This window comes from Zingiber officinale, chromosome 4A, assembly GCF_018446385.1.
Source record: "Zingiber officinale cultivar Zhangliang chromosome 4A, Zo_v1.1, whole genome shotgun sequence".
Lineage (NCBI taxonomy): Eukaryota > Viridiplantae > Streptophyta > Magnoliopsida > Zingiberales > Zingiberaceae > Zingiber > Zingiber officinale.
In genome coordinates this window covers 132,014,357-132,031,206 of record NC_055992.1, presented here as the reverse complement: position 1 = coordinate 132,031,206, position 16,850 = coordinate 132,014,357, and the positions used below count along the sequence as shown (strand labels likewise).

Below are 16,850 nucleotides of genomic sequence, written 5' to 3'. Positions count from 1 at the left end.
ACTCCTAAAAAATGAAAGATTTCTTTCAAGCGGTGAAAATACATGGGATGTATCTTTTCACTTAAATTATAATCAATTATCATTAATTAATTCAATTGATTAATATAATTAATTATTTAATTTATTATAAATATTAATTAATATTATAATCATACTCGAGTTAGTATTTATATAATCGCATCCATGAACCTAACTCGTGTATAAGTCAAAACTTCCATCCGATCATACCGAAGCAATTATTCATTCAACATTAATTTCTTATTTAATAAAAAAAATTTTATATCCCTATTTAATTTATTCACCAAACCTAATTTTCTAACAATTTTAACATTCCTAAAATGGGTTAGCCGAGAGTATCCAGTGTTACTGATTCGGCTAAGGCTTTTATTTAAGCAAAATATGTTGCGGATTGTTTTCTTTCTAAATCCAAAACCATCGATAATACGATAATACTTGGATAGCAGATAAGCCAAAGTATGGAGCTTCAAATTAGTACAAAAGGTATTGTTTCACGGGTCCATAAAGTGGCACACAAACAAAAACTTAATTTTCGAGGATTCTAGATTTAAAATTAGAAATTGAGAGCGTGAAGGAGCGAATCGAGTTCCAGGGCATGGAAAGAGACCAAGATGGCACCGGCACGAAGCGAGCGGAAACCCCCAACAATATTCTAAATTCATTTTTCTAATCAAGACTCCATGAAAAATCATGAAAAAATAATAATGATTGTTATGAACCAAAAGATCTTAAGAATGTTTTGAATTTTACAATATTCTTAGCAACTGTCTATTGGTCCTCCTTTTTGTTGAGCCAGATAATAATAGTTAAAATTTACACCCTTAATACAAAACTTGGGTGTGTAGTTATATTATTCATGAGTAACTACGAAGAACAACCATGTATCAAGGGCCTCAACTCGTTGCTTGACTACTTCTCTGGTAAATTGCCTCTAAGCATTCTTTTGCCCGATGCACCTTGGACTGGAGGTAGAAACTCCCACCTTTAGCATTTTTCTCAAACAGAACATCATACTTCTGCACAGATGATTACAAGTTAGCGTAGCTAAAGCAAGTCGTATGTCATGTGGTGCGTGAGCACAGGCGTGTTTGTGTACGAGAAAGAAAGAGAGACCTGAATAATTTCGGGCCATGTTGAGTCGTTGGATATGCCTAATATCTGCCTGGCTTCCTGCTCTGTCATTGTTTTGCTTACTCTGCGGATGTTGTTGATCGCTTCATTTGCGACACCATTTCTATTGGCATCTGCAGCCACAAAAGAAAGTAGCAAAATTGATTGTCATGGCATTTCATCTAGAAAAATATTAGAGGGGCAGGCTGTAGTTAAGTGTACTGTGGTTTATAGGGGTGGGCAAAAAAAATGCAACAAATCAAATCTGAACTAAAAACCAAAACCATTTTTTTCAGATTTCTGTTTGGCATAATCCAATATTTGGTATTTTGGGGTTCAGATCAGATTTTTCAATTTCTATAATAAAATAGACAAAAAATAGAGCAAAACCACTAATATAAAATGTACAAGTTACTACATTCCATCCTAAACGAAGAATTATGAGGAATAAATCACTGCTAAATAATGTATAAGCAAGTTACTTCACACCGACCTTAGCCAAGAATGGTGGGTTAGAGATATCTGCTCCTATCTGAGGCCGTGCAGGATTACTAACCCAGTAGCCACGAATTCAAAAGGTTGGATAACTTAATAAAACCATTTTGCATATCTAACAAGAACTTCAGCTATCAGCCTGAACTAACTCCTTTTTGCATAGATAAGAACGGAATGTGTGCTCACCCTTGAGCATGGAGCAAAGGCTCTCAAAGAAGTGATATCCCAACTTTATAATTTTATTAGATAAAGTGATAAAAAATAATATAATCAAAATATAGTATTTAAATCTTAATGAAACAACCCCTAATATAAATCTTGGGTTTCTCATTGCTTTGGATACCATATGGAATTTTTTTTTTCAGTTTTTATCTACACATACATGGACAATCCTACAAAATTAATAGAAGAGTGAATGAGACATACTATTATGTCATTGCTGGGAAAACAAGGGAAGAAAAAAACTACATAGCTTTAGGGGATGCACGATTTCCATTTAGGTTAGGAAAAATAAAGGAGAAGATTAATGGTCTCAGAACAAATAACAAGATGCAAAAAATGAAGAAAGAAACTTACTTTCTATTGCTTTACGATATGCTTGCAGAACAGCTCTTCCCAATATACCTGAACCCATTACAAGTATGTTTGCAAGAAGTCTCGCAGCCTATTTTAATAATGACAAAATAGGAACACACGTTAGGAGATGTCCTACATTCCAAAAAATTACATTTGACATTTCTAAGTATTAACTGCAATTATGCTTTATTCTCTCATAAGGAACAGAAAAAACAAGATTGTTTAGAAAGCTAGGATATACACACTGGAGAACAAAAACACAAAATATGATTCCCAGTGAGGTGAAGAATACACCTGTCAGTACAAGTTAACATTCAGTAGTTTGGTTCATAAGAACAGTTATCTTGTTTGCCATGAATTTTCATGGAATAACTATTCCTATATTAGCTGCAAAAATGAACTTGAGATGACATTTCCCATAGAATCGTGATTCCTATTGACACAGAATAGCAATTCCATAGTCTATATCAGAGATAGTGATTCCTAATTTATTCTCTTTAAAGAATCTATATTCTTCCTCAATTCTTCCTAAAAGTAGGTTGGTCAATCTAGCTAGAATTGGAAAGCAGGCTGAAAGGCTTGAGCAGACTAATCGGGTCAAAGAGGCTACATGAGTTGGTCGACCCGAACGTGTAGACCAATTAGGTCAGTTGAATTGGCCAAGCAAGCAACGTAGTTTGATTGATCACACTTGACAAGGTAAATAGTGTGAGCTAGAAAAGTTCAATAGAATATTTCATATATAGATATTTTATAATCATGAACATTAATTCTTGTCTATTTTTTATAATGTTCCTACAAAACAAATGTAAAAATAATTATTCTATATTCTTGGCTACAAGAACAGTTACTATATTCCTGGTCTATTGTGTCCCACGAGTCAAATGACTGTATGAGCTTTGCTGAATCCACATGTAGATTCTATAAGCTATAAAAAGAAAAAGAAATTACTTTATATAATTGCATATATCATATCAGAGTATTGGTTGATAGAACCTCATTTAATCGTCCACATTAAGAACTCTTTGGCAAAAAGACCCACACTAAGAACTCCTAGAACTTAATCTTGAAAACTGGAACAAAAAACTTGCTTATCTCACTAAATTTCTATCTTGTGCAAAAAAAATCTTCACATTATGGATAGCTGTCAGACACCGTATTTGATCTCACGCCATAGAAAATCAAATAAACAGATATATAAACAACGAAAAGTAACTCCTTGAGCGAAGCAAAATGACCAAAATTTTGCAAAATACGTAAAGCATCATGATAAACTCTTATGATCTCTCGTCATAAAGGAGATCATATAGGAAGATACAAAAACAAAGGAAAAAAGTAACTCTTTCAGTAACGTAAAATAACATAAAAAAATCGAAAAATAAGAAACACACTGGTTTCTCTAAGTGAATGCAAAACAGGAACGACGAAACTTGTGGAACAAATGATGGGAGGACAAAATCGACCACGGTAGCATAGAACAACAAGGATTCTAGAGAAGGGAAGGAAAACATTACTAACCATTAGCAAGTGTTGCCCCCAAAGCAAGGCCAATGGCCATGAAAAATAACGAAAATTAAGCAGAAAACAAATGACATAGGAAGATACACAAACATGCAATAATAGCTCGTTGGACGGTATAAAAACTAACAAATTTCCGCAAAATCATTCTTATCTAAGAACGAAAGGGTTCCAGAAACGGCGAGGAAGGAATACCGACAACTTACCATTAGTAAGTGCAGCCCCGAGACCTTGATCAATCGTGAGGTGAAAGACAGGAAGCGAAAGATTCGCTCGAGCAAGCGCGGAGATCGATTGAGTTTGATCGGCGAGAACCGGAAGAGTTTTTTAAGCTTCTCGTTTTCGTGGGGAGGAAGCAAGAAAAAGGGACACGTTTCGCGGCGACTAGGTCATTAGTTGAGTTGGATTGAAGTCCATGGGCTTTGTCTTTGTCCGGCCCATTTAGGAGGCGAGAGGATCGGTGGCCACGCGTCGCGATTCGATTGGTCGAGGGAATGACGGGCAATTGCATTCGCATCAACCGCCATCATTATTTTGTTAAATTAACACAAATTATTCGGCCTTCGACCAATTAATTCTGAAGATAATCGGGCTCCATACAAACTTTGCGCCAACTATTTACTCAATCTTAAATTTATCCTTCTATAAGAGGGAAATACCTTATAATATAGTAATTAAGAATTAAACTATAAATATTTGAGAGATCACTGTACAGTCCGGCATCAAACACCTTCAAATTAGAGTTTAACTCGGATCGCATCATGCACGAATCTTACATCCACGATACGGTCAAAATTTAGAACAATTGATTCTCCGCCCGGTCGCTTTGATGTTCGTGCTAGGCCGTTTTATTGAGGGTAGGTGGGGCAGTGAGAATATAATATAATATAATAAAGGAAAGCCCATAACTCGATCAGGACCGTCCATTGGATTCATGGTTTCATTCTGTGATCAAAAGATCCCGTCACCGACGACGGTGTGTGTACCTCCATGGCCTAATCGCCTCAGATCGATCCACACGCGCGTGGAGTGCAGAGAATAAAGATCTGTGGGCGGTGAGCGCAGCGAGATCTCAGGGCCCCTTTCCTTGGATACCGTCGTCGCCCACGGCGATGGGAGAAACTAGAGCGTGCAACAGCAAGATGGCACGGGAAAGAGTACACGACGAAGAAGAGTTCTTAGTGGGTGAGAAGATGCGAGGGGGGAAGGCCATGGCGGCACACGTTAGTGTGGGCTGGTGGCTGGTGGTCGCGGCCTGCTTATCGTGCGCCGCGGCGGAGCGCGTCGGCGACCCGGAATCGCAGCAGCAGTTGGAGGTGCGGCGGCACCTGAAGCGGTTCAATAAGACGCCCGTCAAGAGCATCAAGGTTTTTTTTTTCTTTTGCAGTTTCTTCTCTGATTAATTGTTCTAGAGCTTGGATGGGGAGTGTCAAAGGCGTCCTTTTTTTCGTTTATTTATTCGTATTTTGGGTCCTTTTCAAATCGATCACTTTCATTAAATTCAACTGAAAGCTGTTTGAAAATTGGGATTTCTTTGCTATAAACATTCGTACTGGTCAACTGCGGTCGTTTAACATACTTTTTTAACATTTTGATCTGTCTCAATTAGTAATTAGTTGTAGTACCACCAACCTTTGGGAGAATGTTCCTTACCAACTCTCTTTAATAAAACAAAAAAACAAGTGACTAATTTAGAGTTCTCTTTCCATCAAAGGATTGTTTTTTTTCATGTTCATTTTATTCTTTCCTTTTTGTGAACCGCTTTGTTTACACTACTCTATTCTTGAAAAGGAAAAAGTCCTTTGTTATGTTTGATGATACAAATTGAATCTGATAAGCAGAGTCCAGATGGAGACATCATAGATTGTGTGCATATCTCTCACCAACCAGCGTTTGATCATCCTTTCCTAAAAAATCACACTATCCAGGTTTTTCCTCCTTTTCGTGCTCCACCTTTGACTTACATTTTTAAATCTTTGAAGCTTTCATTCATTGGCCTATGCTTTTCATGTTAACCCTTTCAGATGAGGCCAAGCTTTCACCCAGAAAAATTGTTGGATGATGGCAAGGCAACATCACAGAAGGAGGCCATGGTTCAACAGTGGCATCAGAATGGTCGGTGCCCTGAAGACACCATCCCGATAAGGAGGACCACTATGAATGATGTGCTAAGGGCTAGTTCAGTCAAAAGATATGGGAGGAAGAAGCATAAAGACATTCCCAATCCTCTGTCATTTGATCCTAACCTTCTCAATGAGAATAATGGCCATCAGGTATCATGCTTCAAATGAACATAAATCTGATGTGTTATAATTGAAGCAGCCTCTTTAAGTAATGTGTCTGTTTGTAATAGTTGGAAAATTTCTTTTTGTTGCTTGATTGGTTCTTCGAGTAGCATGCAATTGCTTATGCTGAGGGTGAGAAATACTATGGAGCAAAAGCAACAATTAATGTCTGGCAGCCAAAGGTCCAGGAATCCAATGAGTTCAGTCTCTCTCAGCTCTGGATATTAGGGGGCTCTTTCGGGGAGGATCTTAACAGCATTGAAGTTGGTTGGCAGGTATACTTCTGTTCTTCAAATTTGATCATCCGAATCTTCTCAACCATTCTCTTAGGATCAATGCTTGCATTAACTTATTCTAGTGTTTCAATATCAGGTCAGCCCAGATCTGTATGGGGACAATTACACAAGGCTTTTCACTTATTGGACTGTGAGTTCAATCTCCACTAGTTTTGTTATCCTGTTTTATCTTTGCAGTTTATTATTAGTAAAGGAGATGTACTTACTGAGATATTCTTCATTTCATTGTCCCATTTCTTAGATTAATATCAAAACAATTGGTTTCATGGTTGTTTTTTGTTTTTTGGTACTTGCTTAGTTCATTATTAGTTTTTTATGTAAAATTTCAGAGTGATGCATACCAAGCAACCGGCTGCTACAACCTACTGTGTTCTGGTTTCATTCAAATAAACAATGAGATTGCGATGGGTGCCAGCATCTACCCAATTTCGAACTATGACGGATCACAATACGATATAAGCATACTTGTTTGGAAGGTACAGTTTCAGTTAACATGCAAATGTTAGTATAATAATAAACCAAGCTGGAGAATCTCAACCACTCTTGTTTGTTTCATCATGCACAAACACCAAATGCAAAAGCTCTGCAGATCTTTTTTCTTTATAATTGATAACACTTTTCTTTACCATTATGAATAATTGCACCGACAGGATCCCAAGGAGGGGCACTGGTGGATGCAATTTGGGAGGGACTATGTGCTCGGCTACTGGCCTTCCTTTCTCTTCTCCTACCTGGCAGACAGTGCGTCAATGATCCAATGGGGAGGGGAGGCTGTGAACTCTGAGCCAGATGGTGTGCATACTGCCACAGAGATGGGGAGTGGGCACTTCGCTGAAGAAGGATACAGCAAGGCGAGCTACTTCAGGAACATTCAGATAGTTGATGGTTCTAACAATCTAAGAGCTCCAACAAGGGTCGGATCCTTCACGGAACAATCGAATTGCTACAATGTGCAGAATGGGAACAATGGTGAATGGGGGCAATACTTCTACTATGGAGGACCTGGTAGAAGCTCTACTTGTCCGTAGCCTTTAAGTATTGTGATTTGTTAACATCCATTGTAGTGTCGTTTCTTGATTTAGGTTTGTTTTCTTGAGCTGTGTAAATTTGGAGAGAAGCAGCCATATTTCTTAAGAGAAATATGGTTTCTGGTAATGCTTTGATGGATCTGCCATTGGTCCCTACTTTTTTTAGGGTACTTAGGCAATGGCAGTGTCAATGGCTGAATGTTATCTTGGCTCTGTCAAACGTGTGTTAGATTTGGTTATTGAGATATGCCTCAATTTGTTGTCTAACGTTACATCAGCATTTCAATATGCTATTTTCATTCCATCATCATTTTTCCACAAAAAACACACATGCGTCCATCTCCAACCGTGAAGATAACCTGAAAGTAAAGATAATATAGCACTAACGATATGATACGAGTCAAATTGTAAGCAGAATAGCTGAAACAGTTCGGGTTTACGGTCTTAAACATTCCAAATTTCCAACACAAAAAGATGGCAAAGCTTCAAGCAGATACAATGATTCTCCGACGCAGATGAACAAAAACCAAATCCCATTAAGGAAACAAGATCACTTAGTAATCTTCAGGATCTTCCCCGTCTTCATCTGCACCTTCTGCGCCAACCTCCTCGTAATCCTTCTCAAGTGCAGCCAAGTCCTCTCGTGCTTCTGAGAACTCCCCTTCTTCCATTCCTTCACCAACGTACCAGTGAACAAATGCTCGCTTGGCGTACATGAGATCAAACTTGTGGTCAATTCTTGAGAATACTTCGGCAACGGCAGTGTTGTTGCTGATCATGCACACAGCACGCTGAACCTTGGCTAGGTCTCCGCCAGGCACCACTGTGGGCGGCTGGTAGTTAATACCACACTTGAAACCAGTAGGGCACCTTGAAAAGGCAACAAAGATATAGTAATCAATCAAAAGCACATATCAACCTTGCAAATGAAAAAAAAAAAAATAATAGGCAGGTTGCTCACCAATCAACAAATTGGACGGTTCTTTTAGTCTTAATGGTGGCAACGGCAGCATTGACATCCTTGGGGACAACATCTCCGCGGTACATCAAACAACAAGCCATGTATTTTCCATGTCTGGGATCACATTTAGCCATCATGCTGGAAGGCTCAAATACAGCATTCGTGATTTCAGGGACAGATAGTTGTTCATGGTATGCTTTCTCAGCTGAAATAACTGGGGCATACGAGGAAAGCATGAAATGGATTCTAGGATACGGGACAAGATTAGTCTGGAACTCAGTGATATCCACATTAATGGCTCCGTCAAACCTTAGAGAGGTGGTCAAGGAAGATATGACCTGAGAAATCAATCTGTTGAGGTTGGTATAAGTGGGCCGCTCAATATCTAGAGACCTTCGGCAGATATCATAGATTGCCTCGTTGTCTAAGAGCACTGCAACATCAGTGTGCTCGAGCAAAGAATGAGTAGAAAGCACACTGTTATATGGTTCCACAACTGCCGTAGAGACCTACAAGCAAAACATGTCAAGGTAACATACAAATAACACTAAGCAATTATATTAATCATAACAAACACAGAATACATGCCCTTGACTTTTTACTTGATGCTAATCATACTACCAACAAGATCATGAATATGTAGTGCTGAGAATGATAAATGCATGCCCAAAGGAATGATATTGAGATACATACTCAGTTGATATTCTTCAATGTCAGTTAGTCATAACTAATTGAGAAAGACAATGCAGATCCTGAATTTTCTCAGATAAATACAGATATAATTCACTTCATTCGGAAAACAAACCTCTATACGCATTTCATCAAAAATATTAAATTAGGATACAGACTAGGCTGACGGCTTCCATACTGCCTCTCTTCAGCTAGTTAGATTAAGTAAGCTCGGTTTGACAACGAACATACAATTACCTACTGTATGCATTTACATCAATATGTAGTGTCAAAGTACAGATAGAAGCATCAATAAAATGTTACGAGGCCAGACCTCGATAGTGCATCACATGCATTAGTGCTTCAACAAGACCAAACCTACTTCACTGTAATCGGTAGAAGTGAGTTCACCAAGATTGCATAACATTTTAATACCTGAGGAGAGGGATAGATGGTGAAGCCAAGCTTTGATTTCTTGCCATAATCAACAGAGAGTCTCTCCAAGAGTAAAGATCCCAAACCAGATCCAGTACCACCACCAACAGCGTTGAAGACTAAAAACCCTTGCAGACCAGTGCAGTTGTCAGCGAGTTTCCTAACACGATCCAAGCAGAGATCTACGATTTCCTTCCCCACTACATGCCATCAGAAAACACAGGATTAGGTTCAAAGCGGAGGATAGTTTTATATACACGCGAGGCTGTTAAGGCTACCTGTGTAATGACCCCTGGCAAAATTATTTGCAGCATCTTCCTTTCCAGAGATAAGCTGCTCAGGGTGGAAGAGCTGGCGATAAGTTCCTGTTCTAACTTCGTCAATGACAGTCGGCTCCAGATCCACAAATATGGCCCGCGGTACATGCTTTCCAGCACCAGTTTCACTGAAGAACGTATTGAAGGCATCGCAAGCCATTCCAACTGAGCTATCGCTGAAGAGGGCGACCAAAACATTAGGCAAGAAAAAGAAGATTCTTCTTCAGAGTGGAAAAAAAAAATGTAAGTTGAAAATACTCATGAGAAATGGAGAACCGATCTCACGAAGTGACTATGAAGTTACTAACTCAACTGAGCAAATTGAAAAGCACATTATTTGCTCAGTGAACCAAAGGAAAAAAAAAACACAAATAGATAACGGAAAAGGAAAGTGAGATCAGATTCAAATAATCACCTTGAAGACAACAAGAAAATAATTTCGATAGTGAAAAAAAAAGGTTAGGGCAATGAAAATGTCATTTGTCATCATTGTGTCACGATTCCACAAATCTCTCGATTTCATCCAAGTTTGGAAAGAAAAACCTAGAGCTTTTCTAAGTAAACAAAAATAAAATAAAATGGAAACTAAAATGAAATGTGAGATCCATAACGGAGGATTTACGACTAAGATCCAAACCGAATACTCAACAAAAAAAAAATAATAACAATCATCCCCGTATATCTTGTAATTAAATAGAAAAAAGACGCCATTAAAGGTCAATCAAATTTCAAAAGAAGTTCCTAGATCTCACTGTAGCGGAGACAAAACAGATCCAGAAAAAACAAGACAGGAAAATAAGATAATGAAAAGCCAAACGTTGAAGATCTAACCTGGGCATTATGCCATCAGGCTGGATGCCGTGCTCGAGGCAGTACAGCTCCCAACAGGCATTGCCGACCTGGATCCCGGCCTGGCCAATGTGAATGCTGATGATCTCCCTCATCGATCCTCTTCGAAAAAAAACCCTAGCGGCCGGATCTGGATCGGGAGGAGGAAGAGAAGAGATGAGAAGAGAAAGGGATGGAATGGATGCGCATGCCGTGAGTGGGGAGCGGGGTATTTAATTCAGCAGGTTAATCCGATCCAATAATTGCTTTTCAGCCGGTGGCCCCACGTTTGGGAGCGTTGGTGCGCCAGCCTGGCAATCCAGTTTTAGGCGGATAGACAAAAACACCCTTTATCGTTTGTTTTTAAAAATTTGAGAGAAAATATTTTTTAAAAATTAAATCTATTTATTCAATACAATTTTGAAATAAGTAAGGCCAAAAATTATATGAGACAAAAATAAAAAATATTAAATATGATTTAATAAACTATTTAATTTAAAATGTTATTAATAATTTGTTTCATATGAATAAACGAATTTCCATTTTTATTCAAATATAGAATATTTTAAAATTTATCAAATCTGGCTTTTTGGAGGGTAAAATGGGAAGAGCGAATCTGATGATTTTGAATTGAAAGCATGTGACCGCGCCTCTGGGTTGTTCCCCAAATTTATATCAGCCAGGGTCGGCATGACGTGGCTTCGTCTGATCCGTCCTACAACACTTCTCGTCGCAAATCCACCCTTCAAATTTAAAGAAGGCATTCTCTATAAAATATTTATTAATATACATAATAAAGTGGTGATTTTAAACGGCCACCAACTCAGTTATAGAGGGAAGCTTACTCGTCACTATCAGTCGTTCTGTTTACTTGAAAAATATTGATGAATCATCGTGAAGATAATTAAATTTTAGTCCACTCATTCATTCATTTATTTATTTATTTATATATATATATATAGAGATTTTATCATTTGATTAATTCTAAAATAATGGTCCGATTCTATATTTGACTCATCGAGTAAATTCGAGATTTTATATTCAAATAAATGTTATTTTATTATTATTAATTAAAATATTTTTTAGTCTTTTCATTTTTGGGACAATATAATTGACGTCACAAACTGTCTTCTGTGTTTCTTTAAACTGCATCATTTTGTTGCTTTCTTCATAAGTCATTCGATCATTGATGCCGGACTCTGATTTGAGACTATGTAGTTTTACTCAAGCGTCCAACAAAGGAGGATAATGCTCAGGCGCCCTTTCACGTGTCAGGTGATTTGCTCATCCTAAGATCTTTGTCGATTCATTATTGGTCAATACAGATAAAATAAATCATAGATATCTATTAAAAAAATATGGAACCGTTACATCAATGATTTCCTAGAGCCGGTCTCACGGATATAGAGGGAGATAAATGTAAGTACACAGTTGAAAGCGTATAGTCGGGACGTTAATCCCAGACAATGACATCCCGAGAATCGAATCCTGGACTTCTCGGTCACGAAACCATGCATCCCCAGCTGTACTGCGTCCTGAGGACAAATCATAAATATCTAGTAGTTATTAATACAAATGGTTAAAATATAAGAAAAGACATGCTCAGATGTACTAAATTTTGATCTCAAAATATTATATGACAATATTCTATGTTTCAATAATCGCACTGTGCTCACACACTTTTTCACAATTCATATAATGTCTATGGAAGTATAAGAAATTATTGTCCTAAACGATTTTAGATGTGAGAAACTTATTCTCTGAGAGAATAAATCCTAGAAGGAATAAATCTTAGAAGATATATTTTAATTTTATTTCTGCGAGATAATTGTATCAAGTACTAACTTGGTTATTCTTAGGGAAACATAGGTTTACTATAGTGTGCAAGGATGTGGTCAGGAGTGTTCTTGGTAAGTATATATATATAGGCCTATAATATATTGGAAAATTATTTGAGTTTTATAAGTAGATGCTTGCAAACTATGGGTCGGAATGGGGATTGTTTGTTGGATGCCTGATTGTTGTTCATGTTATTATGTTAGGATAAAATATTTTTTTATAATATATCTGTCTATATATTTTATTATGAAACGGATCATACTAAATTACTTGAGATGAAGAATATCACCCGTGAAAGAACTGGAATTCTCTCCGTGTTGGCCGTTGATTGACAGAAAAACAAAAGCTGCTAACTACACTGCAGGGTATTAATTATGCCATCGTTACTTGTAGTGTTAATTAATCAGCATTAATTGCAAAATAAATTATTTTCAGGTTGGTTGTTGACGGACAGAAAATGAAAAAAAGACTGTTAATTAGATCATCTGAGTTGATTGCAGCATAATTAATTATCATTAATTGCTAGGCGGCTAAAATTGACTAAAGGAAAATAAAAAGGAAGTGAAATGGTAGGCAAATATGCAGGGCAAATGTGTATCATCTCGCCGCACTTCAATCCCGAAGTCCACGTGAGCATCCTGGTACCGGGTCTCTCTCTGCCTCCTCCGACTTCTCTCCCTTTGCCAAATTACGGCTCTTCTCTCACAGCTCATCCTTTCTGGATATCGGAATGCCCGTGATCTCCTGGTGGATGTTAGATCTTCGATGAAACTCGTTAGGATTAGTCTGCCTGCACTCTTAAAATGTAGGCTCCACCTAGTGGTTCGCTCGATTATGCATTCTTTGTTAGCATAACATATATTTTCATGAATGTGAATATGCATATGTAAATTAAGTTATTGCATATTTCTCAATACACAAGGTTTTGAACTAAATGATTTTCATAATATGATACTTAAAAGTAAAACATACCTTGGTTCATGAGTATGAAGAAACTAGAACCCCTTAGATAATTGTGTTTCTCCCTCTTGACCTCTCTTTTTACTCACCCTATTTAATGGAGCAAAGTCCTTTATATTGGGTAGAGGGAGGACCATTTTGTAGCCTTTCATTTACACATTCTATCAATGTGTACATTCAATTGTCTCTTAATGCAATACATTAATTTTCATATTGAATGAATATGAGAATGATCTTTTCATATTCTTTTAAATTAATTTGCATGAATATAAAGAGATTTGTCTCTTCATTGACCAATATAAATTTAGCCATTAATAATAATTGTGACTATTTAATCACATTATTTAATCATAATAAAATCAAGACATATGAGCCATTGAATAGAGAAGTAACTCATACATATGGGCATTAATTAAAAATAAAGAATTATTTCTAATATTCTCCCACTTGGCCATATGACTTTATTCACTTCAAACATAATGCATAATATGTAAGCTAAATCCTTTCTTCAATTGGTCAATTATAAATCATCATTAAGCAAACACTACTAAGGATCATGACAGTTGTACATCATTAATTCGATTCCTTCCACGTATCACAATATTAATTATATACTTAACTTGAACTAAAATGAGACACAACATAATTGTCCATCCATGATATTTTTACTAGAGACAAATTATATGAATAACTGCATAATTTATATCTATAGTCATTAACAATTTTCAATAACGCTCATCCTTGTAACATGTTCATTAAATGTCTTTGGTGGCAACCCTTTAGTTAATGAATCCACAATCATAAGGTGGGTGCTAATGTGCTCAATTGACACTCTTTGTTTCTGAACTTCTTCTTTAATAGCAACGTATTTTATTTCCATGTGTTTAGCACCTTATGAATACTTGTCGTTCTTAGAAAAGAAGACTGCTGTGGCATTATAAAAAAAAATTCGGAGGCAATAATGTCGACTATTCCAAGTCATGAAATGAAGTTCCGTAGCCATAATCCATGAATGGTGGTCTCAAAGCATTCCACAAACTTTGCTTCCATAGTTGAAGCAACAATGATCTGCCTCGTGCTTTTCCATGAAATTGCTTCTCAAGCTAAGAGGAACAAATAGCCAAATGTGGATTTTCTAGAATCCAAGTATCCAACAAAATTTGAATCTGAGTATTTTATCACCTCAAGATAATCGGATCTCTTATAAGTGACCATGTATTCTTTCGTCCCTTGTAAATATCACAAAACTTTCTTTGCAACTTTCCATAATCCAATTATGGATTACTTTGATACCTGCCCAACATTCCAATAACAAAATTGATGTCTGGTCGGGTACAAGTTTGGGCATACATTAAGCCTCCAACGATGGATGCATAAGGAATTTGTTCCATTTGTTTGTGTTCTAATTCATGCTTTAGGCATTGCATAAGACTCGATTTATCATCTTTCTGAATTGGTATAATACTTGCAGAACATTTTTCCATTTTAAATCTCTTTAGAACTTTAGTAATATATGATTTTTGAGACAACCTTAACATTCCTTGTGATTTATCACGGAATATTTTAATTTCTATCACATAGGATGTCTCACCCATATCTTTCATTTCAAAGTTCGAGAGAAATTTTTTGGGCTCATGTAATAAACCAAGATCATTAGCAGCAAGCAAGATATCATCAACATATAGAATCAGAAAAATAAACTTACTCTCACTAACCTTTAGATATATACACCTTCAGAAAAGTATCATTTAAGTCCGTATATTGACTTCTTAAGCTTACACACCATGTCCTTTTTCCTTTAATCGAAAAACCCTTAGGGTGGTCCATATAAACCACATTATCTAAATCTCCATTAACAAAGGCGATTTTCATATCCATTTGATGTAACTCTAAATCATAATGAGTTGTCATTGTCATAATAATTCTTAGTGAGTCCTTTTTTGAGATAGGAGAAAAAGTCTCTTTGTAGTAACATCACCTTTTTGAGTAAAACCTTTGGCAACAAGTCTAGATTTGTATCATTCGATATTATTATTAGAGTCATGTTTGGTCTTAAAGACCCATTTACATCTAACTGTCTTTGACCCTTCAGGCAATTCAACAAAGTCCTAAACTTTATTATGATCTATTGATTTTAACTCTTCAATCATAGCGTCAAACCACTTAGAAGAATTAACACTTTCCATTCCATGGCTTGTGAAAATGAAATTGGATCTTCATCAATACTTAAGTCAAATTCTGACTCTTGTAGATAAACCAAATAATCATTCAGAATAGCTGATCTTCTTTCCAACTGTCTTTGACCCTTTAGGCAATTCAACAAAGTCCCAAACTTTATTGTGATTCATTGATTTTAACTCTTCAATCATAGAGTCAAATCACTTAGAAGAATTAATATTTTCCAGTCCATGGTTTGTGAAAATGAAATTGGATCTTCATCAATACTTAAGTCAAATTCTGACTCATATAGTGTAAAGCCCGAAAAATTCCCGAATTTATTTTAGAATTATTCTATGATTTTTCTGGAATTTTTAGATATTTTTCCGGAATTTTCCGAGTAGCGGAAGTAGCAAAAATAATTGGAACCGTAAAATAGCTTAGGCGGGAATCGAACCCGAGACCTATGGTTTACGGATAAGTTTAGTAACCAGTGTACCTAGCAGGGCTGTGCTGAAAGAAAGGAGAACCAAATATATTTATATTAGAGTTGGGTTCATTAAACCACTTAATATAAATTAAAAACTTAAAGAGGGTTTGGTTTATTTGAGAAGTTTGGTTCGGCAAAATCCCTCTCCACCGAAGCCCTCACGCCTCTCTTCCTCTCGGTTCCTCTCTTCTCTCGGCGCCCCCAAGCACAAGCAAAAAGGAACCTAGGGTTCCTTCCCTAAGGGTCACGAGAGCATCTTCCGGCAAGATCTTCGATACAAGGACGTTCCCCTCCGCGAGAGGAACGCGTAGACGCGAGCAGCTCGTCGAGAAGGTCTTCGTCTCCGGAAACCTAACGCTTAGATTTGTAAGAATCTTTGCACACGAGGTAAGAAACCCCTCACCTGCAGTATAATTGCTCTCGCTTGTTAGTTTTGGCGTTAGTTTAGTAGTTTTACAGTTTTCAGTTATAGGGTGTGCTCTAAGTGCACACCAAGCATTCGGTAGAATGCCTAGTTCAGAAGGATGCACCAGTAGGCGTCCTAACAGCATGTAAAATGTATTAGAAACATTTTATTCAAGTTTATTATCAGTTATTACAGCTATATGGATCAGATATCCATTGGGTGGGCCCCCATAGTAGCCTCTAGGTTCAGATAACCTAGCTCTAGGTTCAGATAACCTAGAACAGCAAAGTAAAATAAAGATTCAGTATTTTACTTTTATTCAATTGGCACTTTGGATCAGATATCCATGGGTTGGACTCCCACGATCGTCCCTAGGTTCGAGATAACCTAGTAACCTACTTGATTCGGAACTTGCAATCCGGGTCTCGTAGGGATGCGAGCACAGTAAGTACCAGGGCCCAG

The 16,850-nt window shown here is 37.1% G+C and overlaps 3 protein-coding genes across 3 annotated transcripts; 1 reads left to right on the top strand and 2 right to left on the bottom strand.

Annotated features, from left to right (window-relative positions):
* Positions 1 to 699: 699 nt before the first annotated feature.
* Positions 700 to 4,078, bottom strand: LOC121971278 (mitochondrial import inner membrane translocase subunit PAM16 like 2-like). Its single transcript, XM_042522454.1, has 4 exons — positions 3,924 to 4,078; positions 2,200 to 2,287; positions 1,132 to 1,262; positions 700 to 1,034 (listed from the first exon to the last, which is right to left on the bottom strand). The coding sequence occupies exons 1-4, from the start codon at positions 3,924 to 3,926 to the stop codon at positions 912 to 914; spliced, it is 345 nt and encodes a 114-aa protein (XP_042378388.1). The 5' UTR covers positions 3,927 to 4,078; the 3' UTR covers positions 700 to 911.
* A 679-nt stretch (positions 4,079 to 4,757) lies between these two features.
* LOC121971277 lies at positions 4,758 to 7,614 on the top strand. The gene is made up of 7 exons (XM_042522452.1): positions 4,758 to 5,084; positions 5,559 to 5,645; positions 5,742 to 5,990; positions 6,113 to 6,277; positions 6,375 to 6,428; positions 6,628 to 6,774; positions 6,949 to 7,614. The coding sequence occupies exons 1-7, from the start codon at positions 4,830 to 4,832 to the stop codon at positions 7,324 to 7,326; spliced, it is 1,335 nt and encodes a 444-aa protein (XP_042378386.1). The 5' UTR covers positions 4,758 to 4,829; the 3' UTR covers positions 7,327 to 7,614.
* Positions 7,615 to 7,717: 103 nt separating this feature from the next.
* Positions 7,718 to 10,761, bottom strand: LOC121971276 (tubulin alpha-3 chain). The gene is made up of 5 exons (XM_042522451.1): positions 10,540 to 10,761; positions 9,670 to 9,884; positions 9,392 to 9,591; positions 8,288 to 8,796; positions 7,718 to 8,196 (listed from the first exon to the last, which is right to left on the bottom strand). Exons 1-5 carry the CDS (start codon positions 10,650 to 10,652, stop codon positions 7,881 to 7,883), a joined length of 1,353 nt encoding a protein of 450 aa, XP_042378385.1. The 5' UTR covers positions 10,653 to 10,761; the 3' UTR covers positions 7,718 to 7,880.
* Between the last annotated feature and the right edge of the window lie 6,089 nt (positions 10,762 to 16,850).